The sequence below is a fragment of the Zingiber officinale genome, chromosome 11B (assembly GCF_018446385.1).
Source record: "Zingiber officinale cultivar Zhangliang chromosome 11B, Zo_v1.1, whole genome shotgun sequence".
Lineage (NCBI taxonomy): Eukaryota > Viridiplantae > Streptophyta > Magnoliopsida > Zingiberales > Zingiberaceae > Zingiber > Zingiber officinale.
In genome coordinates, this window is record NC_056007.1 from 1,694,869 (window position 1) to 1,721,684 (window position 26,816).

General features: G+C 44.7%; 2 protein-coding genes across 2 annotated transcripts; one reads left to right on the forward strand and one right to left on the reverse strand.

The window, feature by feature from the left end:
* Positions 1-11,119: 11,119 nt before the first annotated feature.
* LOC122035272 lies at positions 11,120-12,204 on the reverse strand. The gene is made up of 3 exons (XM_042594691.1): positions 11,819-12,204; positions 11,656-11,719; positions 11,120-11,500 (listed from the first exon to the last, which is right to left on the reverse strand). Exons 1-3 carry the CDS (start codon positions 12,202-12,204, stop codon positions 11,120-11,122), a joined length of 831 nt encoding a protein of 276 aa, XP_042450625.1.
* Positions 12,205-19,332: 7,128 nt separating this feature from the next.
* Positions 19,333-20,419, forward strand: LOC122034526. Its single transcript, XM_042593813.1, has 2 exons — positions 19,333-19,834; positions 19,912-20,419. Exons 1-2 carry the CDS (start codon positions 19,817-19,819, stop codon positions 20,200-20,202), a joined length of 309 nt encoding a protein of 102 aa, XP_042449747.1. The 5' UTR covers positions 19,333-19,816; the 3' UTR covers positions 20,203-20,419.
* Positions 20,420-26,816: the final 6,397 nt, after the last annotated feature.

The window sequence follows — 26,816 nt, forward strand, 5'->3', positions numbered from 1 at the left end:
AAGAAAAAAGTTATACCTTTGAAGCGAAGCCCTTCGCAATCCCACAAGTCCAAGGTACGCTGGATCTCAAGATTGTCAACGTAGACAATCCTCTAGAAGTATCCACACGAACAAGATGTGTTCTCTAACACACAAGGATGGAGAAGAGAGCACCACAAGTGTGCTAGCACTTTCTAGGGCTCTCGAGTAGGATTTAAAAGGGGAGAAAAAGAGAGATAATAAGAGGAATCTCATACACTCCTCTATGCACCCTCCTTGTGACCTTCACTCCACCTTATTCTCTTGGAACTCAACTCACTCTCTTTCACCTTGCTTGGAACTCACGGCAACAGCAAAAGAAGGAGGAAGAAAGACCAAGGAAGAAGATGATCACATGAATGCACTTGAATGAATATCAATTTTTCATTCACCACACCACCTCTTGAGTGGCCGGCCACAATTGTAACCTCCTTACAATTAATGTGGCCGACCACAATAAATGGAGAAGGGGTTTGTAACCCTCATGAGGTGGCACACCATGTGCTAGCCTTGATGATGTGGCACATCATCATTGGCCACTTAATGCCAAGTCACACATATGATGTGGCATAAAGTCATGTCAAACTTGACTCTTCTCTTCCTCTCAAGTCAAGTCAAAGTTGACTTAATCTCTCTCATGGTTGATCTAATCCAATCATTTAATTCAAGCCAATTTAATATAATGAATCTAATTCATTTAATTAAATTAATTCAATGAGTCATAATCTAAATTAGACTCATTAAACACATGAATCAACTTGAGTCCAACTCAATTAGCCCAATTAGGATTACTCTTAATCCAATTTGATTCATCAAATGAATCTAATCCTCTTGGTTCATCATATGAACCTAATCTCCATCCACTTGTTCTTTGTGTGTGACCCAATAGGTTCTTGTAACGTTGGCAATGCTCCTAAACTCATTTAGAAGCATAAGTAATGAGCGGTATCTAGCAATACATCATTACTACCCAAGTTACAAGAATGTTGAGATCCAACATCACCTTGTGACTACTAATTGTGACTCCTCACAATATATGACAAGTGTCCTTCTATCCTAGACATCTAGATTGATCAATGTGAGGCATAGACTGTGTCATCCTCTGATCAATCTAAATCTTGAACTCCAAGTAGACTCACTAAAACAAATGAGCTCAATATCTTATATTGACTCATTTGGGCATGGTCATGCACTTCGTGGTCTCACTCTATCAAGAATACCGATGTCTCTCCCGTCATATAGGAGGGATAGATCCCATCTACATCGCTCACATCCCTCTGCATAATTCATTACATACCCAGTAATCACCTTTATAGTCCACCCAGTTACGGGTGATGTTTGACGAAACCAAAGTACATAACTCCTTATGTAGGAAACCATGGTGACTTCAGGTCTAAGGACTAGTAGTCATACTAATAGCCACATGAAAAAGTATATGACACTCATATAACGATCCATGATACTTTCTCATGGTGGGTCATTCAGTATACATTCTCTAATGCATACCCATGTGTCAACTTGATATCTCTATATCCATGACTTGTGAGATTAAGTCATCGAGTTGACCTACATGCTTGTCTTATTGCATTAACATTGTCCTTGAATGTTAATACTCGACTAGGAATGATTAAGAGTAGTGTTCCCTATATCATCTCACTATCGATTCAACCAATCGATTGATATAGGTAAGAACCTTCTACTCAAGGACATTATTATACTTAGTTTATTTGGCACCAATACCAGTAAGTATAATAACCAAAAAATAAATGTCTTTATTTATATAGAATATGATACAACAAGTCCAAAATACAATCATCAAATGATTAGTTCTAGGGCTCTAGCTAACAATCTCCCACTAGCACTAGTGCCAATCAGTGTAGGCTCTAAGCCCCAATGACCTAGTGTGACCATCATGCTTCCTCTGTGCCAAAGCCTTGGTCAAGGGATCTGCGATGTTAGCCTCTGTAGGTACTCTGCAAATCTTCACATCTCCTCTCTCGATTATCTCTCGAATGAGATGGAAGTGCCGTAGTATGTGTTTGGTCCGCTGGTGTGAGCAAGGTTCCTTCGCCTGTGCTATAGCTCCATTGTTGTCACAATAGAGCTCAATAGGGTCAGCAATGCTAGGAACCACCCCAAGTTTGGTGATGAACTTGCGAATCCAAACTGCCTCCTTTGCTGCCTTTGATGCAGCAATATACTCGGCCTCTATCGTAGAATCAGCTACTGTGTCCTGCTTCGAACTCTTCACCACCATTAATGCAAAACACGAACCCCAACTGTAATCTATAGTCATCCTGGTCGGTCTGGAAGCTAGCATCATTGTAACCCTTTGCAACTAGCTCATCATTGCCTCCATATATCAAGAAATATTCTTTAGTCCTTCTTAAGTACTTAAGAATATTCTTGACCGCTATCCAGTGACTTTCACCTGGATCTGACTGGTATCTGCTCGTCATGCTCAAAGCATACGAGACATCAGGTCGAGTACATAGCATGACTTACATGATCGATCCTATGGCTGAAGCATAAGGGATCTGATCCATGCGGTCTCTCTCGTCTCTAGAAGAGGGATCCTGAGTCTTCGAAAGACTCACGCCATGTGACATCGGCAGAAATCCCTTCTTGGAGTTCTGCATGGCAAACCGAAGGAGTACCTTGTCAATGTATGTACTCTGACTTAGGCCAAGTAACCGGAGCGACCGGTGATGCTATCTCGTCAGCCGGTCAGCCTACTTCCGAAGACGTGGGGCAGTCAGCCGACGACTACCCCTTGATAATACGCAAACGACGCCGAACGGATCTCACATTTGTGGAACCAGTGACCGAGATAGTTGACGCCCCCTCTGAAGCGGTCAACCCAGTCCCTGCTTCAACCGAGGCCATCTCTTTGGACCGAACTCCTTCCCAGCTCGACCAACCAGCGGCCTCCCTTGAACTGCGACCCGTTAGTTCCCTGCCCCGTGTTCGTCTTCGGCTCAGGCGCTCAGGAATAGTTTCTGCTCCTCTCGGCGAGTCATCCGGTCGATCCATCTCTTCTCAATTCGATCCGAGCGGGCGTCGAACGATCAAGGCCGTCCTCCATCTTCCTACCGAAGAGTTCCTTTTGGCTGCTGATCGACCAACTGCACCAGAGCATCAGATCACCATCCGAGGACCGCTCGCCAAAGTATGGGAAGATGCGAGGGCTCGCGTTGCCCTGATGACCCCCGGGCAGCTTGGCGATAGCCACCTTCAACAAGCAACCGGGGTATGCTCTTTAACCTACTGTATGCTTAATCTTGGTTCTTGATATTATTCCGTCCGAATAGTACTGGGTGGAGAACATTGCGGCCAGCAATCGTCTGGCTGCCTTGGTGGAAGAATTAAAAAAGCTTCAAATTTTCTGAGGGGCGCCAGCTCAGGGGCCATCATATGCCACGCTCCGAGCCGAATTGAGCAAATCGGAGAAATTACTGGAGGTCGAGCGGCACAAGTCCTCTGGCTTGGAGACCAGGGTAGCTGGCCTTGAAGCCCAGGTCAAGTCTCACGACCGGGAGATGAAGCTGGCGACCAATAGAAAAAATATAGCCATCTCTGATTTAGAGGCCAAGAATCTGCAGGCCCGAGCGCTGGAGTTGCGTGTCTAGGAGTTAGCCGATCTACTTTCCGCTGAGCAAAAGGGCCGATCGACTACTGAGGCTAAACTTCGAGGAGACATGAAAGATCTCCAAGACGCCTTAGAAGCCGCCTTCAAAGAATACCAAGATGGCGAACCAGGGCGCTCCTCGGCGATGAGGCACAATTACTTCCGGTCGGATGACTTTGGTAACAAGTTCAGCGATCGGCTGGTCCTTGCCTTTGAAGAAGCCATCCAAGCCACGACTACCTACTTGAAGGCTAAGGGCCAGCTTCCGGAGGCGGCTTCTATCCCTCCTAAGGATCTGGCCGGGCTGCTGGAGCACATTCCCGAGCCCATTTTTTACGTTCTTGAGTGAAAGTATTTTCTGTAATTCTCCCGGTCGGCTCCTACAGCCTTACCTTTAATGAAAGTATTTTCTGTACTTCTCCCGGTTGGCTTAAACAGCCTTGATTTAATGAATGGCATATGTAACTTTGCCCTTGGTCGGCGAGCTTTTAAATGTAATTTTGGAATGTCAACTTTTGCTCCGTTAGACTTTCGTTTGAGTGCTTCCTATAACTATGCCGACCGGTCGCCCAACCCTTTTCCCGCTATGTAATTTCTTAACTTCCTCGCCCGGTCAAACGACCTTTATCCCGTACGAGACTTTCGTTAGTTTTTTGTTCGTGTCCTTTTCAATCGCGCCGCTCGGTCCATCGGCCTTCCCTCCGTATGGAATTTCCGTTAGTTTTTCGTTGATCGACGCCGGTAAGCGCACGCCATTACTTTCTTCCTGTCCTTAGGATCAAGGCTTGCTGATCATCAGCCATAGATGCTGGGCCTCAGTATATCTACGCGGCGCTGTCCCGTTCCGGGGGTTTATAGTCGCCGGTCCGACTCTAGAGTTTAACGTCGCCACTCGACGGTCTTCAAGCCGGGGGGTTTATAGTCGCCGGTCCGACTCTAGAGTTTAACGTCGCCGCTCGACGGTCTTCAAGCCGGGGGGTTTATAGTCGCCGGTCCGACTCTAGAGTTTAACGTCGCCGCTCGACGGTCTTCAAGCCGGGGGGTTTATAGTCGCCGGTCCGACTCTAGAGTTTAACGTCGCCGCTCGACGGTCTTCAAGTATTTTGCCGTTCGGCGAATGACGCTCAGATTCTTGCAATTTTCTTATCTTCAAACCTGCAGCCAAAGGGTACAGACACACGGGACATACATGAAATGAATTACATTGGTGCACCTTTTATCCAACACGGTATGGCTGGAGGTGGTTTGCGCTCCATGGTCGATCTAGCCGCCGTCCGTCTTCATCTTCTAGGTAGTATGCACCCGATCGGAGCTTCTCAACGACTCTGAAGGGCCCCTCCCAAGGAGCTGCCATCTTGCTTACATTACCGACCGGCTTTACCTTTTTCCACACAAGATCACCGACCTGGAATGTTCTGGGAATTACACGTCTGTTGTAATTCTGCTTCATTCTCTGTCTATACGCCATCAACCAGACGGCTGCTTTAGCTCTTCCTTCGTCCACCAGGTCCAACTCCAGCTGCCTCCGCTCGGCATTGTCCCCATCGTAGCTTTGAATCCGATCGGACTCTACTCCGACCTCAACTGGGACGACCGGCTCGCCTCCGTACACCAAGTGGAACGGTGTTACCCCCGTTCCCTCCTTTGGGGTTGTGCGGATGGCCCATAGCACGGCCGGCAGCTCGTCCACCCAGCTTCCTCCCATGTGATCGAGCCGAATCCGAAGTATTCGCAAGATCTCCCAATTGGCTACTTCGGCTTGACCGTTGCTCTGAGGATATGCTACGGAAGTGAAGTGTTGTTCGATGTCGTATCCTTTGCACCATTCTCCGAGCTCCTGACCAACGAATTACCGCCCGTTATCCGAAATGAGCCGACGAGGGATGCCGAACCGACAAATTATATGCTACCAGATGAACTTTTTGACCATCCACTCGATTATTTTGGCCAGTGGTTCAGCTTCGACCCACTTGGAGAAATAGTCGACCGCCATCAATAAAAACTTCCATTGCCCGGTCGCCATAGGGAAAGGTCCCACTATATCCATACCCCACTGGTCGAACGGGCAGGACACAGCAGACACCTCATCTCCTCCGTTGGCCTATGAGAGAAGTTGTGGAACTTCTGACAAGAAAGGCAGGTAGCGACGGTCCGAGCGGCGTCTTCCTGTAGAGTTGGCCAGAAGTATCCGGCCAGCAGGATCTTCCTAGCCAAAGACCGGCCGCCTGGATGACCTCTGCAAGATCCTTGGTGTACCTCTTGGAGAATGTACTCTGCGTCCTCCGAGCTGACGCACTTTAGCAGCGGTCGGGAGAATGCCTTCTTGTAGAGTTGGTCCCCGATGAGCGTTAACCGGTCGGCTGTCCTCCTCAATAGTTGGGCTTCCTCCCGATCGGACGGCGTGGCCTCCGATCGCAAAAATTCTATTATGGATGTCCTCCAATCGCTCGGGAATGTGAGACCTTCCATCCGATCGATGTGTGCCACCAGGGACACTTGCTCGATTGGTTGCTGGATGACGACCGGCGATATCGAACTGGCGAGCTTGGCTAGCTCATCCGCAGACTGGTTCTCGGCTCGGGGGATCTTCTGTATGACAACTTCTACGAATTTGGTCCTGAGCTTTTCAAAGGCCTCCGCCTAGAGCCTGCGCCTCGCGTTGTTTATCTCGAAGGACCCTAAGAGTTGCTGAGCGACCAACTGGGAGTCTGAGAATAGCGTTACCCGGATGTGCCGCGCGGCCTGCAGGCCGGCTATGAGGGGTTCGTACTCCGCTTCATTATTGGTCGCTCGGTAATCGAGTCGGACGGACAGGTGCATCCGCTCTTCTTGAGGGGAAAGTAACAAGATACCAATTCCGCTTCCAAGCCGAGTGACCGATCCGTCCACAAATACTTTCCACATAGCTTCAGGCTTAGGATTTTGCACCTCGGTCACAAAATCTGCCAAGGACTGCGCCTTAATCGCCGAGCGGGGTTGATACTGAATGTCGAACTCACGCAACTCCGTTGTCCACTTAATGAGCCGCCCGGACGCTTCTGGATTCAGGAGCACCCTTCCCAATGGGCTGTTCGTCATCACGATTATTGTATGCGCCAAAAAATATGGGCGCAATCTCCAAGCGGCAAGGATCAAGGCAAAAGCCAGTTTCTCGAGACCGGTGTAGCGAGATTCAGCATCCTTTAGAATGTGCCTTAAGAAGTACACGGGCTGCTCTTCACTGTTCGGCCTTACTAATGCCGAGCCCACAGCATGCTCGGTCGAAGACAAGTAAATACGGAGCGGCTCTCCTACAACCAGTTTGGCCAGTACGGGCAAAGAATTGAGATAAGTCTTCAGCTCCTCGAACGCCCGATCGCATTCCTCGTCCCATTGAAACTTGGTAGCTTTGCGCAGAATCTTGAAGAAAGGGAGGCTTCGGTCGGCCGTTCGGGAGATGAATCGTGATAGCGACGTTATCCGATCGGTGGGGCGCTGTACTTCTCGAAGATTTCTGGGCGGAGACATATCTTGCAATGCTTTTATCTTGCTTGGGTTCGCCTCTATGGCTCGCTCAATCACAATGTAGCCCAAGAAACGTCCGCCTTTTGCTCCAAACAAGCACTTCTGGGGGTTCAGCTTGACCCCGTATCTTCTCAGCGTCTGAAATGTTTCTTCCAAATCCGAATAAAGGTCTGCCGCTCGAAAAGATTTGATAAGTATATCATCTACGTATACTTCCAAGTTGCGCCCGATCTGCTCCTGGAATACCTTGTTCATCAGCCGTTGGTCGGTGGCTCCTGCGTTCTTCAGCCCAAACGACATTACGTTGTAACCGTAAGTGTTGTTGGCAGTGACGAAACTGACCTTCTCTTGGTCTTCTCGGGCGAGCGTCACTTGATGGTAGCCATGATAAGCATCCAACATGCATATCAGCTCGCACCCAATTGTAGAGTCTACTAGTTGATCGATCCGGGGCAAAGGGTAGAAATCCTTCGGGCAGGCCTTGTTCAGATCCCGGAAGTCAATGCAGACTCTCCATTTATTGCCTAGTTTCGAGACCAGCACCACGTTTGCGAGCCAGCTCGAGAACTGCACCTCCCTTATATGGCCGGCCTCCAAGAGCTTCTCCACCTCCGCCCGGATGATGATATTCTGTTCGACATTGAAGTCCCTCTTCCTTTGCTTTACCGACCGAGCATCTGGTCGGGCGTGAAGCTCGTGCTGCGCTATGCTCAGCGAGACTCCTGGCAGCTCGTGGGTTGACCAAGCGAAAACTTCGCAATTTTTCTGGAGGCATCCGATCAGCTTCTCTTTCTGACTTGCTTTCAGGTCGCCTGCTATTAAAGTCGTGGCCTCCAGTCGGGCAGGGTGGATCTGTACCTCCTCCTTTTCTTCATAAACTAGAGAAGGTGGCTTTTTGGTTATAGCGTTTACCTCGACTCGTGGCACTTTCCGAGCGGATTTAGCCTCGGCTCGGAGCATCTCTACGTAGCATCGCCGGGTTGCAAGCTGATCTCCTCGGACCTCCCCAACTTGATCTTCCACCAGGAACTTGATCTTCTGGCAGAAGGTAGAGACGACCGCTCGGAACTCGTTGAGAGCCGGTCGCCCCAGGATAACATTGTACGCGGAGGGAGCGTCGACAATGATGAAGTTGGCGGTCCACGTTCTTCTGAGTGGCTCCTCCCCCAGCGAGATAGCCAGCCGAACTTGTCCGATCGGCAAAACTTCGTTACCGGTGAATCCGTAGAGGGGGTTATCATTGGCAACAACTCGGCTTGGTCGATTTGCAATTGGTCAAATGCCTTCCGGAAGATTATGTTAACGGAGCTGCCTATATCAATAAAGATGGGTGAATAGTGTAGTTAGCTAGTACCGCTCGGATGATGAGGGCGTCATTATGCGGGACTTCGACTCCTTCGAGGTCCCTAGGCCCAAAGCTGATCTCAGGCCCGTTCGCCCGCTCTTGACTGTAGCCGACCGCATGGATCGTGAGTTGCCTTGCATGCGCCTTCCGTGCCCTGTTGGAGTCGCCTCCGGTCGGCCCTCCGGCAATGATGTTGATTTCACCCCTCGACGCATTGCCTCGATTTTCCTCCTCCCGAGCGGATGGTCGGGGTCGTTCATGCGATGCCCGAGGAATGGCCTTGTGCTGCTAGTTATGTTGCCGCTCGGGGGATTTTCTTTCTACACGCCGACCAGTTCTCTGGTATTGATGTCGCCTGTCCGGCGAAGGCGATCGACGGCGATAGCTCCTTGGCATAGGATGAGTGATTGGGGGGAGGCTCCGACAGTCGCGGGTGTTGTGAGTCACTGACTGATGGAGTGAATAAAACATGGGAGTCCATACCTTCCCCCTGGGCTTAGGCCGATCGGCCGCTACTTGTTGAACAGCGTGCGACCTTGCTTGCTGGTGAGGACGAGCTATCTCTACGCGGGGTCCTCTTGGTGGTTGATAATTGGAAGGCGGCTTCCGCTCGGCGTGAGCTGGTGGCTCGGCTGGTGCTTCCTTATTTCTCGCCATTTGAGCTTCTTCCATGTTGATGTGCTCATTGGCTTGGTTTAGCATGTGGTCGTAGCTGCGAGGCGGCTTTCGGATAAGCGATCAGAAGAATTCACCGTCCACAAGCTCCTGTGTGAACGCGTTCATCATGGTTTCCGAGGTGACCGTTGGGATGTCCATGGCCACCTGGTTGAAGCGTTGGATGTAAGCTCGGAGCACTCCTTTGCACCTTGCTTGATGGCGAACAGACTGACGCTGGTCTTCTGGTAGCGTCTGTTGCTCGCGAAGTGATGGAGGAATGCCGTGCGGAACTCTTTGAAGCTGGTGATCGATTCGTCCGGCAACCTCCGGAAACATCGTTGCGCCGATCCCGAGAGGGTGGTGAGGAACACCCGACACTTCACACCATCTGTATATTGATGCAATGTAGCTGTGTTGTCAAACTTACCGAGATGGTCGTCCGGGTCAGTGGTCCCATTGTATTCCCCGATCGCCGGAGGCGTGTAATGCCTTGGTAGTGGGTCGCGCAGGATGGCTTTGGAGAACTGTCTATTGATCCGCTCGGGGGACGAGGCTGTCCTTGGCGCCTTGCCTTTTCTATTGTCCCGTGCGGGGGATTCATCTGACGAAGATCCTTGGTCGAGGTTGGCCTGAGCAACCTCTGACGGCGTTTGGAATAAAGCCCGATGGAATGGTATCGGGGCGGGTGGAGCTTCCACCTGAGTGCCGGTCGGACCTTTGTTCTGGCCCCATATTGAGAGCTGCTCCGGCCGGTCTTCCGGTGCCGCCCGGCCGCCTGATGCCGATGTTGCCTGTTGCGCTAACCGATCGGCTTGAGTCTTTTGCTGCTGCTCGACTAATTTGGCCGCTCGCGCTTGGATGAGCACGTCTAATTCCTCGGGAGAGAGCGTCACCATGAGTTGGCATCCAGCTTCCATTGTCTCTGCTCGGATTCAGGTGTGTTCCCACATACGGCGCCAATTTGATCCTGTTCGAGCTCTGAGTCGACGGACGCTGGGGACGTGGCACTCTCCGCTGCCCTTTTGTGTTGAGGCGGGCCTCCGGCGAACCTGCAAAGAAGCCGAGCCGGGAGGGGTTTCCCGGTGACGACCCTCCGACGCTCAAGTCAGGCAACGAAGAAGCAGAGTAACGTTACTGTGGCTACAGTGAAAAGAATCACATACCTTCGTCGAAGTCTGGGGGTCCTTATATAGGACCCCGGGGAGGCGCGGGCATGCTTCTCGATGCGTGCGCGCTTCCCCAAACATACCTCAGTGGGGTTGTGTCAGAAAAGCATGCCTGACGTCATTCCGCAATCGTCCGAGCATATCCCGGATGTGTCGCTGGAAACTTCCACCGTACGATACTCTGTCCTATTCGGTCGTCGACCGTGCTGTTTGTCGGCGGCAAGTGTCTCGAGGATGAAGTTACCAGTTGTCCTTTTTGTCTCCTAGCGCTCTTGTCTGCTCCCGGGCCGAGCGAACCAGCCGCTCGGCGCTCATGGCCTCCGGGAATGCACATACCTCAGCCCGAGCGAGGAAGCCCTGCTCGTGTGTTTGGATGGAATTGCGCCTTATTGTGCTGCGGCTTGGTCGAGCGGCCTGTCCGCTCGGCCATAGACTCTTTTACCTCAAGCATTGGAAACTCGACCCCTGGTCGCGGCTGTTTTTCGTCCGGTCCGGGGGATCCTTGGCCGGACGTCCGGTCGGCCGGATGCTTGGTTGGCCCGCCAGTCCGCTCGGCGTGACATCTGTCCTCTTGGCCAGACCCTGGCGTTGACCCTCGTGACCATTGACCTCCACGGTTCATTGACCTCCACGTGTCCTTACCACCGGATCAATTATTAACTTAAATATTGGCAATTTGTTTGGCCAAGTGGTGGCCATTAGGCATGGCAACAACATAGAGTATAAAGCCACCGGGTCGAAACTCAGTGGCAGCGGGGGAATAAATCCCCTATCCCTGTATCCCACCCGGTCCGTCTCATGTTAGCTCGGGTGCTGCGATTTACCTCCCTCACAATGGTCGTGGGTCTGGTCGGTAGGGGCCCTGGAGGCGAGGGTTTCACCTTTTGCTACAACATAGAGTATAAAGCCATTAGTCGGAAGGACAGCTTCCCCACCGGAGCTGAAAATCCGATCAAACAAGAAGCCGGCAACGGCTCCAAGAATAAAATCTCCCACAAATCCTCCGATTAGTCCGACGGCCATGACGAACAACGTAGTAGCTGCTTGACCAGTTAACTGAGTCGCTACAGCAACTCCCACGAGCTTTCCCAAAGCTGCTCCACCTGTTTCTGCTGCCAGAACTAAGGCCTCTCTCGTAGCCGTCGTGATTGGGTGGTCCGACGAATACACGTCCCAGATTATCTGTCCCACATCTATCAGGAACATGGCTGCCGAACCATAATTCGGTTTCTTCTCTCGATATGTTTTGACGAAGCCTTAACTATGTCGTCTCCCTTCCCTTGCTCGGCCGATAATACACTTAGCGGGCCCGATTCCTCAATTATTGTGGCATATACCTCTAGCTTTTGTTCTATTTTCAAGTCCTCAAACCGTCCCGTATAGCCAAGCCTACTTTGGAAACTGCATTGTACAATACAAATTAAATTAAATTAAATTAAATTACAGAGGGGAAAAGTGAAATTAATATTTATGAATGATATATGTCTTAATTAACCTCACCTTCGAACTAGATCGTTAAAGCCAATGCCGACGTTCCTGAGATATCTTGAGAATTCTGCTGAAGCATGAGGGTTGAGATTCAACCTCATGTACCTCATGACCAATCGGTCGTGTTCCTGAATGGATTCGGTGAAATCAACCACAGCATCTCCACTCGAAGTGTCCAACTCCTCCAGCGCTTGGAAGAGTTGCAGTTGGTGATCCATCATTTTGTCGAGATAACTCCTTCGCAGAGTGTAGTTGCTGATGAGCTGAAGTGCATTGTTGAGGCAGTGCTCTGTATAGCCAAGAATCTGATCGGCGATGGACCGACGAACACCGTCGTCGTCCTTATACCTGTTCACTATCGCATTGCAATCATCCAGGAGTGTGTTAACGGATGCCATGTTATTGTTGCTCATCCTGAGGTATTCGAGTTGGTCCCCTAAGTTTTGGAAAGTTATGTGGTATAAGTTGTTAAATTCGTGGTTGCGAATCAGCTGGGCGAGCTGCCGGAGCTTCTCATCTTTTAGGAAAACAATAACTGAAGAGGATGCTATTATGATATATAGTGTAGAAATCAATAGGTAGAGGAAAGAAATAATATAAAATCTTTTGATAATCTTATTACTAAAGCCAATAGACTTATTTATATAAATTGTTCAAAATAATAATGGAAAGATTTAATAAGGCATACAATCATAATAATTATAAACATAATACTATAATAGACTTGGAAATAATTTTTTTGCTATTTGATTTATGTCAATCTTAATTGTGTGCCAAATATAATAAATCCCAATTGATTGAAATCAATTAGAGATTATTTCCATTATTGTCATTACCCGCCCCCTCCCTCGGGAATTCCTGAACGTTGAGTTTGAGTGCTAACTTGGTGAAACATTGTCTAGATAATGGGTTAGTAAATATATCAGCAATTTGATCTTCCGTAGAGATATCAGAAATCGAAAGTTGTCGAGTCACCATACGCTTGCGAACAAAATAAAAATCAATCTCTACATGCTTGGTAGGAGAATGAAAAATAGGATTTTCCACAAGATAAGTTGCTCCAATATTATCGCCCTAGATTTTAGGCGTAGTAATTGGGAAAAAGTATAATTCCGAAAGAAGAGATTGTAGCCAAATAATTTCTGACGTTGCATTAGCAATATCTTTATATTCAGCTTCAGTACTAGAGTGAGAGACTCTGGGTTACTTTTTTTAAAGCAGGAAATAAGATTTTGCCCAAGAAATATAGTATATCCACTAGTAGAACGTCTTTTTTCAGGAGATCTAGTCCAATGTGCATCACTATAGACAATCAACTTTCGTGAAGACTGACGATATAAAAGAAGATCATGTAGAATAGTGTCTTTGAGATATCAAAGAATTCTCTTAACACCTTCCCAATGATGTTCAGTAGGAGCATGCATAAACTGACATGCACGATTCACAACGAAAGCAATATCGGGTCATGTAATTATGACATATTGTAGGACACCAACAATACTACGGTAGATCTGGGGGTCAAACATTGAAGAGGAGGATGAATGTTCAGTGAAACCACCCTCAATGATTAGAGTGGAGATAGGATGTGCACCATCCATTGTAGCTCTTTGTAGGAGTCCAACAATATATTTGCTCTGAGAGAGAAGACAACCTTCAGAATGTGAGAGAAACTCTATGCTAAGGAAAAAACGAGCATTGCCAAGATCTCGAATAGGAAACTCTTGCCGGAGAAGATGTAGTAAAGTAGTAATGTCATTTTGATCAATACTAGCTATTAATATATCATCCACATAAATCAAAACAAATATTAAAAATTCCTCATGACATTTGTAGAATAGGGAAGAGTCTATTTTTTAGCCAGAAAATCCCTGAAAATGAAGCCAGGTAGATAGACAATGAAACCATGCACGAGGTGCTTGTCGAAGACCATATATATATATATATATATATATATACTTCTAAAGTTGATACTCATGTGTTGGAAGTTGTGGGTGGATGAATCCAGGGGGTTGCTCCATATAAACAGTTTCTTCAAGGTGTCCATGAAGAAAAGTATTGGAAACATCTAATTGTCGTATTGACCAATTGGAGCTAACAGCTATAGATAGTGGCAATCTGATAGTTGTAATTTTGATGATTGGACTAAAAGTATCATTGAAGTCAATACCTGGCTGTTGATTAAAACCTTTAGCAACAAGACGAGCTTTGTAACGTTTAATAGAATCATCTGCATGATACTTAATTTGGTAAACCTATTTAGAGCCCACAATATTCATAGATGGGGTACGAGGAACTAAGCTCCAGGTTGCATTGCAAAGAAAATTATCAAATTCTGTAGTCATCGCAGCACGCCAATTTGGATCTCTGATTGCCTGTGTAAAACTATAAGGTATGACAAAATTTGAAGAAGCAAGAAGAGCACGTGGAAGAGGATAACAAGTGGAAACTGGTTGACATCGTGCATAAATATCGTTTAGAGGAAGCATCCGCCGAGGAATTTCATCATTAGAGCTACTCAGAGATGAGTGATAAGACGGACGAGAATCAAAACTAGAGAGTGAATCTCCACTAGCTGCTGAGTCTTCAGAAATTTGTGGAGATGGAGCAGGACCCAAGATGCTATCTCCCCTTGTTCTTTCAATATGTCAAGATGGAGCAATCTGTGGGGATTCTAGTATATTACTCGGTGGTATTAGAAAGATGCCTCGATTATCTAAAGGAGTGTCCAAGGTAGCAACTGCAAATAGAAAAAGAGATTCATCAACAGTAACATGTCGAGAAATATATATCCGTTCGATCGAAATATGGAGGCAAAAATACCCATGATACAAATTACTATAACCAAGGAAAACACATTGTTGAGAGCGAGGGTTTAACTTAAGTTTAGAGTAAGATTGTAGTTAAGGATAACATGCGCAACCAAAAAGATGGAGGAAGAAGTAATCTGGACAACTATTATAAAGTATTTCTAAGGGACACTTGTTTTGAAGTAGTGTAGTGGGTAAACGATTGATAAGATAGACCGCGATTTGGACGACATCATCTCAAAATTTAAGTGGAATTGAGGCATGATTAAGAAGAGCTAAGGTAGTTTCAACCACATGACGACGTATTCTTTCAACGGATCCATTTTGTTTAGGAGTGTGGGGACAAGAGACTCGATGGAGGATGCCAGAAGAAGTAAGATGGCGATGAAACGCTTGATACTCTCTTCCAAAATCAGAATGAAAGGAGAGTATTTTACGATTAAAATATCGCTCAACATGCTTTTGAAAACGATAAAAAAATATCAAAGAGATCAGATTTTCTTTTCATAAGATAAATCCAAGTGAACTTGCTAAAATTATCAATAAAAATAACAAAGTAAAGAAATCCCTGATTAGAAAGAATAGAAGCAGGACCCTGTTAGGATGTATACTAAAAGCCTAGCGTTTCGTATAAATATTTATCTAGAAATAAGAATCACATTGGTCAAATATCTACATTTATGATAAATGTAGTTGTTCAATTAATTTATATTGTAGATAACATGGTGTGTGGTGTCACACACAGAGGATCATGTTATCAGCACCTTATAAATTATAAACAGTAGCTCACGACCAAGATGGAGAGGAATAAACCATTGGAAGGTCGTAGTGTAATTAGGTATTAGTTTATCTTAACTATATAATTACACTAGTACACTTAGAGTGTATTGAGTAGGACCATTAGAGTTCGTTTCTTTTTATACTGACTTTATAAAGGAACAAAAACCTCAGTTATTATGGAAGTGTGTGCTCTTAATCCTAATATAATAACAAACACATATATTTGATATTTATTTCTTTAATTTATCAATGGGTGAGATTTAGTTCGATAAATCAATAAGCCCGATAAGTTGGGAAATGATATCACTTATAGTGTGTCTTGTTGATTATAGAAGGAAACTATGTCCTAGTGATCTAGGTTGATAATGTTCCCAAGAGGAGCTCATAAGGATTGTCATGTTAAACCCTGCATGTGGACTTAGTCCGACATGACGATAAGGTTGAGTGGTACTACTCTTGGAACTAGATATTAATTAAGTGAGTTGTCAGTAACTTATTTAATTAATGGACATCTGATATATTAAACACAGGGAGACTGACACACTCGTAATAAGAAGGAGCCCAAAATATAATTTGGGATTGGTGCGGTAGTTCAATAATAGTTCTTTAGTGGAATGAATTATTATTGATGAAATTAAGTTATGTGTTCGGGGCGAACACGGGAGACCAAAACCAATTCCTCCTCTCGGTCCCTATCGTAGCCTCTTAATTATAGAGTACTATACCCACCTATACCTACCTTCTTACCCATCCTATAGGGGCCAACCAAGCTAGCTTGGAGTCCAAGCTAGGGCCGGCCAAAGGCATGGTTCATGGGTTCATGAGGTGGTCTGCCCTAGCTTGAACCCAAGCTTAGGTGGCCGGCCCTATTAAAATAAAAGTAATTTTATTTTTTTAAAAAATTTTCTTATGTGGATTCCATGGTTTTAAAAGAGAGGTTAAAATTTAAATCTTTCCTTTTATAACTTTCTACAAAAGATTAAGAAAAGATTTGAAATCTTTCCTTATTTGTATATTGAAAGGTAGATTTTAATTTTGAGAAAACTTTCCTTTTTAAACCATGTTCATGATTTAAAAGAGAGTTTAAAAATTAAATATTCTCTTTTATTAGTTTCTACGAAAGATTAAGAAAAGATTTGATATCTTTCCGAATTTGTAGATTGAAAGGAGATTTTAATTTTTAGAGATAACTTTCCTTTTTGGAAATCATCTACATGTTTAAAAGAAAGATTTTAATTTATAAAATTTTCTTTTTATAATCCACTATGAAGGGAAAAATTATTGGAGAAATTTTTTATAAATTTCCGGAGACAAATTAGGAAGTTTTAATTCTTATTATAATTAAACTCTCCTTGTTTATAGCTTATAAAAGTGGCCGGCCATTATAATTAAGAAAAGAAAATTGTTTTTAATTAAATAATTTTTTTTCATGACAAAGGAATTAAGGAAGTTTTTATTAAAATTCCTTATTTGCCAAGACCAAGGAATATAAAAGAGGGGGTAGAGGTGCCTTCATGGTCGATAACCTCTATTCTATTTTTCTCCTCTCTTTTTCTCCTTGGGTGTGGCCGGCCCCTTCTTTTTCTCTCCTCTCCTTATTGTGGCCGAAACTTCTTATTTGGTGGAGTTCTCTTGGAGGCCGGATCAAGCAAGGAGAAGAAGGAGAGAAAGGAAGCCTAGTCTCTAGCATCCCTTGGAGCATTGGTGGTGGCCGAACCTCTCCATCAAGAAGGACTCTTGGTGGCCGAAACCTAGAAGGAAGAAGAAGGTGTTTGGTGGTTCTCATCTCGGAAGATCGTTGTCCACACAACGTTTGAGGTTAGAAGAGGAATACGGTAGAAGATCAAGAGGTCATTAAAGTTCACAAAGAAAGGTATTACTAGTATTTATTTTCCGCATCATGCTAGTTTATTTCTTTGTAAAAATTCCAAACAAAAGAGGTAATTAGATCTAGTTTTCGAATTTGTTTTCGAGTTTGTGTTTTTTTTTTACTTTGGCGAATTTGTGATTCGATTGTTCTTTTCGGTTAACCTAGAATTATTTAAGGAAATTAAATATTAGCTTTCCTTAAAAGGCTTTGTCTAGGTGGTGGTGGTTGCTCTCATATCCAAGAAGGCTATGTGCCTCGCCATGCAGTCTTGGAAGCTAATTTTGGAAATTAATATTTAATGGAATTAATAACATATGTGGATTTGAATCAATAGTGTTAAGTTCCGCTTGCGATTCAAATTTAAACCATTAAGAACAGATAAGTTAAATTTGGAATCAATGATGTTAAGTTCCGTCTGCGATTCCTAATTTAACTTCTAAAGAACACAATAGGTTATTTAAGGAAAGGTTCGACACTTGTACAAAATTTTTGTATAGTGGAGTCGGTACAGTTTTCCTAGGACTATCAACAGACCCCATACATCAGAGTGAATAATTTCTAAAGGAAAACTGTGGTTGCGAGTAGAGGAAACAAAAGGTAGTTTATGAGATTTCACTTTCATACAAGTTTCACATAAATGAGATGATGATGCTAAAGAAGTTGGTAAACCAAAACGATTAATAATATTCGGAACAAGACGTAGAGACGGATGACCAAGTTATGCAACAAAGGTTTTGAGAGAGGTGAGTTGAAGATGATAAAAATCGTTTTTAGTGTCCCCTTGGAGTAGAATAGTTTTTGTCGCGGGATCCTTCACAAGACAATGATTAGGATGAAATTCAAAAAAATACATTATTATCAAGAGCATACCGACGGACAGAAAGTAAATTTTTAGTAACAGAAGGAACATGAAGAGTGTTGCGTATGCGAAAAGTACAACCATATGAATGAAAGGATATATTTCCAATGTGAGCAATTTGCAAACCTGAGCCATTGCCTATTTGTAGCATGTCAGATGCATGATAAGATGAAGCTTCTATAAGAATAAAAATATTATATTCCGATGTAACATGACGAGTTGCTCCAGAATCCGGATGTCATCTTGGGGTTTTAGAAACTGATGTCATTGCATTAGGAGGGATGGAGAGTGAAAATGCTCCAGAATTAGATGATTGAGTACTAGATTGCCAAGATGAGGGAGAGGGTCGACTTTTTTTTCTCTCTGTTTTTTTTTCACGTTTTTTTTCTCAGTTTTTTTAAGAAAAGACCAAATGGAGGAGGGAAAAAACAAAAAAAATAAAGAAAGATTATTATTGTAGTTGTCGAAGTTCTCGAGGTTGTCACACAAAATTGGCAAAAATGGACGTTACGTTGGCAATGAGACTGGAAAATGTTGCTGGAGCACGCTGATCTTTGGGTTGTTCCAATTTGCTATTGTGCTCCAAGATGTTCACATTGTTGGTGACTAATGTTGTAGAAATCTGGTGCTGGAATTGAGGTACTGGAAGAGGAATTAAAGAAGGAAGAAGTCAAATTTTGAGGGAAGATAAGGAAAAAGAAGGATCATAGCTCTGATATCATATAAAAATTAATAGATAAAGAAAAGAAACAAAACGGCCTAGAGGAACACCCCGAAAATAATAAAAAAATATTTGTCCAAGTTATTCTCACGTTGTTTTCCCATTTCAATTCTTTATTTATTAAGTGTTCCCTCCATTTCAATCATTTTCGGAGAAGTTAATGCCACGTTTTTCCCATTTCAATTAATTAATTATTTATCAGTGAGTGAGTGGTCCCTAAATTTCAATTATTTTTTGGAGAAATAATTCTCACGTTGTTTTCCCATTTCAATTCTTTATTTATTTAGTGCTCCCTCCATTTCAATTATTTTCGGAGAAGTTAATGACACGTTTTTCCCATTTCAATTAATTAATTATTTATCAGTAAGTGAGTGGTCCTAAATTTCAATTATTTTTGGAGAAGTTCACGTTTCACAATAATTAATTGAGCATCCAAGGAAGTTTATATATGATCTGATTCCTCTATAAATACACGATGTTGCACACACTTCCCTACAGAGCAATCCGAAGAAAAAAAAAACATTTTCTCTTGTTGATATATAGAATTAAGCATGGCGACCAACGTGTTTGGGAATCCAGTGACGGATGAAACAGTGAGATTAGTTTCTCCGAACATCACTCAAATCACCGCCCGAGACAGAGCAAGAGTGGCTTTGCAGTATATGAACGCAGAAGAGAAAGCGACGAACGTGAGTCGGTTTGTGCACAACCTGAAGGAGGCTTACGGCACTGGAACCTCGACGCTTGGCATGATTTACAATGCCACCGGAGGTAACCTAACATTTGATCTCAATCACACTTGGGAAGGCGCTGTTTGGCATTCTCCTTACCCTCAAATCATTCAAAATGGGCAATGGGCTGGATTTCTTCACGTCCGTGATAGGCTCATCGGTCCTTCCAAAGAAGCTATTGTGTACAGAGGGGTGAACAACGATGGAGCCGGCCGTGATTGGATGCTGGCTTGGAATCCCGCATGAATTATCAGAATCGCGTGAGTATACATATATATAAGCGATAAATTTTCAACTAATTAAGATTAATATTCATTCTTAATGTTCGTTAATGCAGGTGTACGCTGAAATCGGTACGGCCGGTGGTTTTGGTTCGGCGAACTGGAACGCCATTGATAGTAAGATGGATAGTCAAACGAATAATTACTCTACCACCGCGCTCGGAGGCTTCGCCAGTGCGTCGATTGGCGCAGGCAGTTCACCGGAATTTGTGGGAATAATGTCCTTGGATGATTTGGGATCCAATTTTATGGCGATGGCCAGTGATGTTAGCGTCGTCTCGCAGTCGCTTGATTCCAAGTATGTGGATGATGTTGATGGAGCCGATGAAGAACCTCCTGCTGAATAATTAGCTTGAAGCTGGCTGGCTGTCTGATTAGAAGCACTACTATATATATTCCTAAGAAAATAAAATAATAAGAATAATAATAATCATAAAGCACTCGATCGAGCAGTACTGTTAATTAATTATCTGTGTTGTGTTTGGAAGAAGATGATAGTGCATGTTGTGTGTATCCGAATGTGAATCTATGATGTTTGAAATTAATGATTAAGGATATTAGAAAGGCTTATGAATGTTTAATAATGTTTCATGTAAGAAATGAGCCGGAGTGATAAAATTGGTGTCCGATATAGCCAGCTTTTGCGTCGATTTAATGTCAATATCTTTTGAAAGGGACGATCAATTTTTCAACGTAGTAAAAATATGACGTACCTATGATAATATATATATATATATATATATTTTGTTATCCTACGGACCTTTTTTCCTACAAAACCATACGGACCTTTTTTCCACAAACTTACGTGGCAAACTCACGAACCTTTTTTCCTTATTTTCTTTTCCTCTCGCCGAAGCCCCGATCCTCTCCTCTCGCTGAAGCCGCGATCCTCTCCTCTCGCCGAAGCCCTCTCCTCTACGCCACACGCCGCGCCTGCTCTCCTCTCGCCGAAGCCTCGCGGTCCTCTCCTCTCGCCGAAGCCCCGATCCTCTCCTCTCGCCGAAGCCCCGAACCCGCGATCCTCTCCTCTCGCCGAAGCCCTCTCCTCGACGCCACACACCGCGCCTGCTCTCCTCTCGCCAAAGCCTCGCGGTCCTCTCCTCTCGCCGAAGCCTCGCGGTCCTCTCCTCTCGCCGCACCCTCCCTCAACGATTCTCCTCGCCGAAACCCTTCCAGCCCCAACCCCTTTCGTCGTACCCTCTTTCACGGCGAAGTCTACCGTACGTCACCGCGCCGAGACTCCCTCCCTCGTTGCGACGAAGTTAGGTTTTGGCTGCCGCACCCCCCTACTGCGATGAAGCTAGGTTTTCCATCACGTCCCTCACTTGCCACTTGCCGCAACGGAAAGGGGTTTTCCCTCGCTTGCTGCGACGAAACTTGCCGCGCCCTTCCTCCTGAGGTTGTTATGTAGAGGTTTTGATGGAGTTTTTCGATGATTAGAAGACAAGAGAAGTTTTTGTTTTTCTTGAATTTGATTCTCTAATCAGATTATGTTATGAAAATCTGTGTTAATTATGATCAGATTGTCTTTGTTGTTGAAGTTTTTGTGAAAAATCAGAATATTGACATTAATTTTGAGATTGTTGATATATGCAAGTGTTTGTAGTATTAGGATTTTTATTTTTGTGTGTGATGGTGCTATGCTCTTGTGGTTGGCTGAATTTGGCAGTGCATGGATTGTTTTAAAAAGGTTTGGCTGCTGATTTTTGGTTTTCAGATTTTGACAGAAGGTTTGTGAAATGCAGTGTTATGTTGCTGTTGGATATTATGTGTTATATTTCTGTTTCACGAATGCAATGCAGATGCTTTTATATTCTGCAAGGAGTTCGTTTCAAACATCTATGAAGCTGCAGAATTCTTAGTATAGCCACAAAATTTTGGCACTTATTGTCTTTGTTATCCTCTGTAAGCTCCTCATAGATCAACACTTATCTCTTTCTATTCTCCCAGCTGATTTTTATCTCTCTATTTTTGAGCAAATCGACAAAGTTAATGGCAGCATGAAGAACTAAAATAACTTGAATTTTGTGTTTCTGATCGTGTGGATTGAGAATTGAATGACTCAGATGTGTGTTCTCAATGTAGGAGTAACAAAAAGCAACCAAATTGATAGATAGAAGAATGTATACAAAATTCAATTTACACCCATAAATGGAAAACAAAGTGTTAGCACAGTTCAAGTTTAACAAGTAGAGTATTAATTAGATTCCGTCTGTCCAAGACCGGAATCTAGTCAAGATCTCGACTTAGAGTTCTGAAATGGTTCTAAATGGGATCGACGCCTAAGTTCCTTTCTCGGGAACGCGTCCTCACAGTCACTCCCCTCCAATGACTTACCTTCACTTACCTGCCAGATGTCTGGTCAGCCCTTCGACCTGTCTGGACTTCGTGCCAGCTATCCGGTCAACTCGTCGACCTAGCTGGACTTCGTGCCAAATATTTGGTCAGCCCATTAACTCGTTTGGACTTCGTGCTAGCTATCCGGTCGGCCCATCGACTTAGCTGGGCTTCATGCCAGACATCAGGTCAGCCCGTCGACCTGTCTGGACTTCTCCTGCACACTCGATTAGAGTGTTATATAACAACGAAACTAACTTAACCTATTTTGTCATTCATCAAAACTTAAGTTAGACCGTTAGTGCTAACCGTACCAACAGGTCTAAGTTAGGTTCACCCTTGTATTTGATATGTGTATATGAGTGTGCAAGTTTGCAGGATACACGTTTGACTCAGGTTGACGGCTTTGGGTCCGGTGAAGGATGGAGCATTCGAGGAACCATGGACAAGGCAGTAAGGACAAGGGCCGAGGGAAGTGACTTCGACGCATACGCGAAGGATGACATTGGGGACGAGTTGTGGACTTGTATGCATCCGAGGGACGAGAGCCAAAGGAAGTAGGCCTGAAGGCAAGAGGTCAAGGTTGCAAAGAAGCATCAAGTGAGTCTAAGGGTGAGGGTCCGACTGCTGAGAGATTGTACTCGAGGTAAAATCCTAGGTTTAGGGTTTTACTGTAGTAGTTACTGTAGCAGTACAGTAGCAGTTACTGAAGCAGTCGACTGATGTTTTTATCAGTCGACTAGTGTAGTTGACCGGGCAGTCAACTAGGAGCGAACAGAATGCTTTTGTTCGTTCGGTTAGTGTGGATCAGTCGACTGGTACTTTTACCAGTCGATTGGTATTGAGCCATTAGGATGTAATGGTCGAATTTCCACAAGAGGACAGTCGACTGATGGTTTTGGCAGTTGACTGGTAGGCGGGGTTTCCAACTCGTGGCCTATATAACCAAGGCTTGGGAGCTTGGTAGAAGTTGACGAAATTAGTGGTGGTAAATCCTAATTAGTAGTCTACTTGTTCTCAAGTGTTTGTGAGTGTTGTGGTGAGATTTCTCCACCCACAAGGAGCTACTTGAGATAGTCGGAGTTTACCGGGGGCTAATCCACCGACGGATCAGGATCGTCCACCTCAAGGACACGCCATGGAGTAGGAGCCCTGATCTCTGAACCACGTTAAACGAACGTGTTAGCGGTTTGCTTGTTTTTCTTTCCTTTAGTGTTTAGCTTTCATATTTGTAGTTAGTTTGTATTTCCACTGAGCATACTAACCTTGTAGAAAAGCAATCAATTTGGGGGTGCTGTCTATCCAACCCCCCTGCAAGACGACCACCGATCCCTTACAAGTGGTATTAGAGCAAGGTCACTCTCCGTTGGACTAATCGCCGAAGAAGTAAAGATGACCGGCTTGATAGATCCGCCAAAGTTCGAAGGAGGAAGCTTATGGGACATCACTTTTTGGTTGGTGAAAATGAAAAAACTTCCTCGAGACGGATTGGAACACGATGATGGTCGTCGAGGAACCATTCGACGTTCCGAAGGACAAGACAGCAAAGAAGCTCCGACCACGACATTGGACAAAGGAGCAAACCACACGGTCAAAGGCAAATGATAAGGTAATATCAATTTTGGTAGATATTTTACCTTCTAATGTGTTAAGTGATGTAGGTGAATACAAGAATACCCACGATTTGTGGAGCAAAGTAAAGAAAGTTCTAGGTAAAGAACTCATGCCTACACAAGAAGAAGAAGAGCCCAAGGAGATGGGTTCAATTGCTCAAGTAAAGGAGAAGCAACCGGAAGGTGACGAGTACTCAACTTCCGAGGAGGAAAAGGATGAAGAAAGGCCATCCACAAGTGTGGATAAGGAAGATGAGGCATCATCCACATCCTCAATTATTGAAGAAGAATCCAAGACAAGTGAAGAGGATGAAGAAGAGCTCTTGGAAGTGGTCAACCTAGCAAGCACCTCCACCGAAGTCAAGTCAAAGGACCACATCATTTGCTTTGGTTGCAATGAGAAGGGACGCTACAAGAGTAGGTGTCCAATGGGTAGGAAGAAGGTATCTCCTAAACTCAATTCAATTCATTTTGAATCTAATTTGAGTTGTAAGAAGAAGAAGGAGAAGAAGCATATAGTGTGCTTCACGTGTGGTGAGCGGGGTCATTACCACACCAAATGCCCAAAGAAGAAAGAAATCAAGAAGTTGGCGCATTTGAAGAAGGAGGAGAAGAAGTGGAGGAAGAATGGAGGCTCATGTCAAGAGGGAGCTCCAAAGGTAAAGGTTAAGGTAAACCTAGTTTAAATTTGAAGTCAAATTTAAATTCCTCCATGCATGCTAAGAAAAATAATGATAATCATTATGCAGCAATGAAAAATTTCGGATTTAGATATCATGATCAGAATAGGGTCAATGTAGATCAAAACCCTAGGAACTTTATGCATGATAAATCTAAAAATGGTAGACCTAAGGAGACCCAAGACATTAATTCTAAGAAGGGGAGACATATGCCTAGAAAAATGGGTAGGTTTAGGAATGTCCATAGTGGACATGTTGAGTCTAGGTTTAGGAACCTAGAAAGGGAAAATCAAGCTTTGAAGACAAAGCTTGATAAATTGGAGAAACCCCTAGAAAGATTCAATGTTGGATCTAAGGGTTTAGGTATGGTGTTGGATAGCCAAAGACCCAACAATGATAGATCGGGTTTGGGATATCAATCTAATGTCTCCAAGGCTAAGGGAAAGTCTTATGCTAGGATTGCATATGACTATAGCAAGGAGAAGCCAATAAATGGCAAGAGAAAGCCATTTAAAGGAAAGGAGAAATTAACCAAGGACAAGGTGTCCAAGGTTAAGAAAATTAGGTTTATAGGCCAAGTGTCACCGGAGGTGCATCGATGTGGCCTAGCCATTGTGGATGTATCACCTAGGGAGGTGGCTAAGGCTAAGAGCTCTAGGGGGAGCTCAAAGAGTCAATTTGGGACCCATGGCCAATGGATCTCAAGTGGGTTTTACTTGGGAGTCTAGGTTGGGTCATGGAATGTGCCAAATGGTTTGGAAATGGACTTGAGTCTCAAACTTAGAGAATTGGCACACATGGGTTGTGTTTCATACTTAGAAATATGACATTGAGGTCATATAGCATGATAATTAGTTTTGGATGTATATATGTCATATAAACCAATGCTAGGGATGCATTGTGGGTTAGTATGGGCAAATACATCAAAAGGAAACCAAAACTAAGACTTTAGGTCAAGGTTCAATTGAACTTTTCAGCTAGTTTTGTGTTTTGTGCCAATCTTAGGATTTGTGATAAATATATTTTTATATATATTTTCCCTAAGTAGACATTTATATAATAGACCTCTCCACAAAATTTGAAAATTTTTGGAGGTTTGTGGAATTTCTGGTGCATTTCTGAAGTTGGTCAGAAAAGGTTGATTTTTTTCAGAAATAGCGTACCAGTCGACTGGTACAATTACCAGTCGACTGGTAATAGTAGATTTGAGCACATAATGTCTCTGTAAACTCGTTTTCATGGGGGCAGTCGACTGATACTTTTGGCAGTCGACTGATACCAGTCTAAAATTATTTTCATCACTGGATTTTGACCGTGTCAACTCGTTTAGATGTATGGGATCCATGGGGGATAAATACATGAGTTTAGGGTCAGTTGGATGATAAGTTTTCAACAATTGGGATTGGTCCTGTCTGAATGCTGAATGGATGGACGCTGGGCACATGGTGCTCTCCGAATCGATGACGTAGACCTCTAACCGGCTGTACGAAGCTCCGGCGAACCTGCAAAGAAGTCAGGCCGGGAAGGGGTTCTCGGCGACGACCCTCCGACGCTCAAGTTAGGCAAGAGGAAACGAAGGAAGTGGCTTCGAAGATGAAAGATCGCGTACCTCCGGCGAAGTATGAAGGCTCTTATATAAAGCTGTGGGGAGGCTCGTGCACACCTACCGAGGCGTACATGTGTCCTGGTACCATACCTTAGCATGGGCTTGTCAGAGGAACATGCCTGACACCATACTACTACAGTCTGATCACCTCTTTGATGGGACAGTAGATCCTTCCGTCGTACGATTCTATGTATGGCCTGGTCATCGAACATACCTGTTGTCAGAAAATAATGTTCCCTAATGTCCCCTTGCCCTTGTCTTCTTTTTCCTGACGCCAAGCGTCCAAGCTCTCGGCCATCTCCAATCGTCCGACCGGGCCTAAGTATAGGTCCGACCGGGTGCTTGGCTGAAACGGCTTCCACAGTTTGGATGTTTTACGCTTCGGCCGAGCGGGTTGTCCGCTCGGCCAGGCGACCCTGTTCGCATGAGCGTCGGAACCCCAAGTCCTCGCCGGGTCATCTTTGATTCCGCTAGGATCCCGCTCGTCCGGTCGGCATCCCCTTCTCCGATCGACCGTTTGACCTTTGACCTCCACGTGGCGTTGACTTCCCTCAAAGGGGATCCCCCGTCGTTACCGCTAGATCACTTGCCTCCCCTTCAAGTCTAGTCGAAGGAGGCGATTAATCCGACTAACTGGACCATCAGTTTCGCCGAGCGGCGTCCATAAGCAACTCTCCTCCGCTCGGCCCCCACGGGGGCAGCTAAAATGCCAGTCAACGCCAACC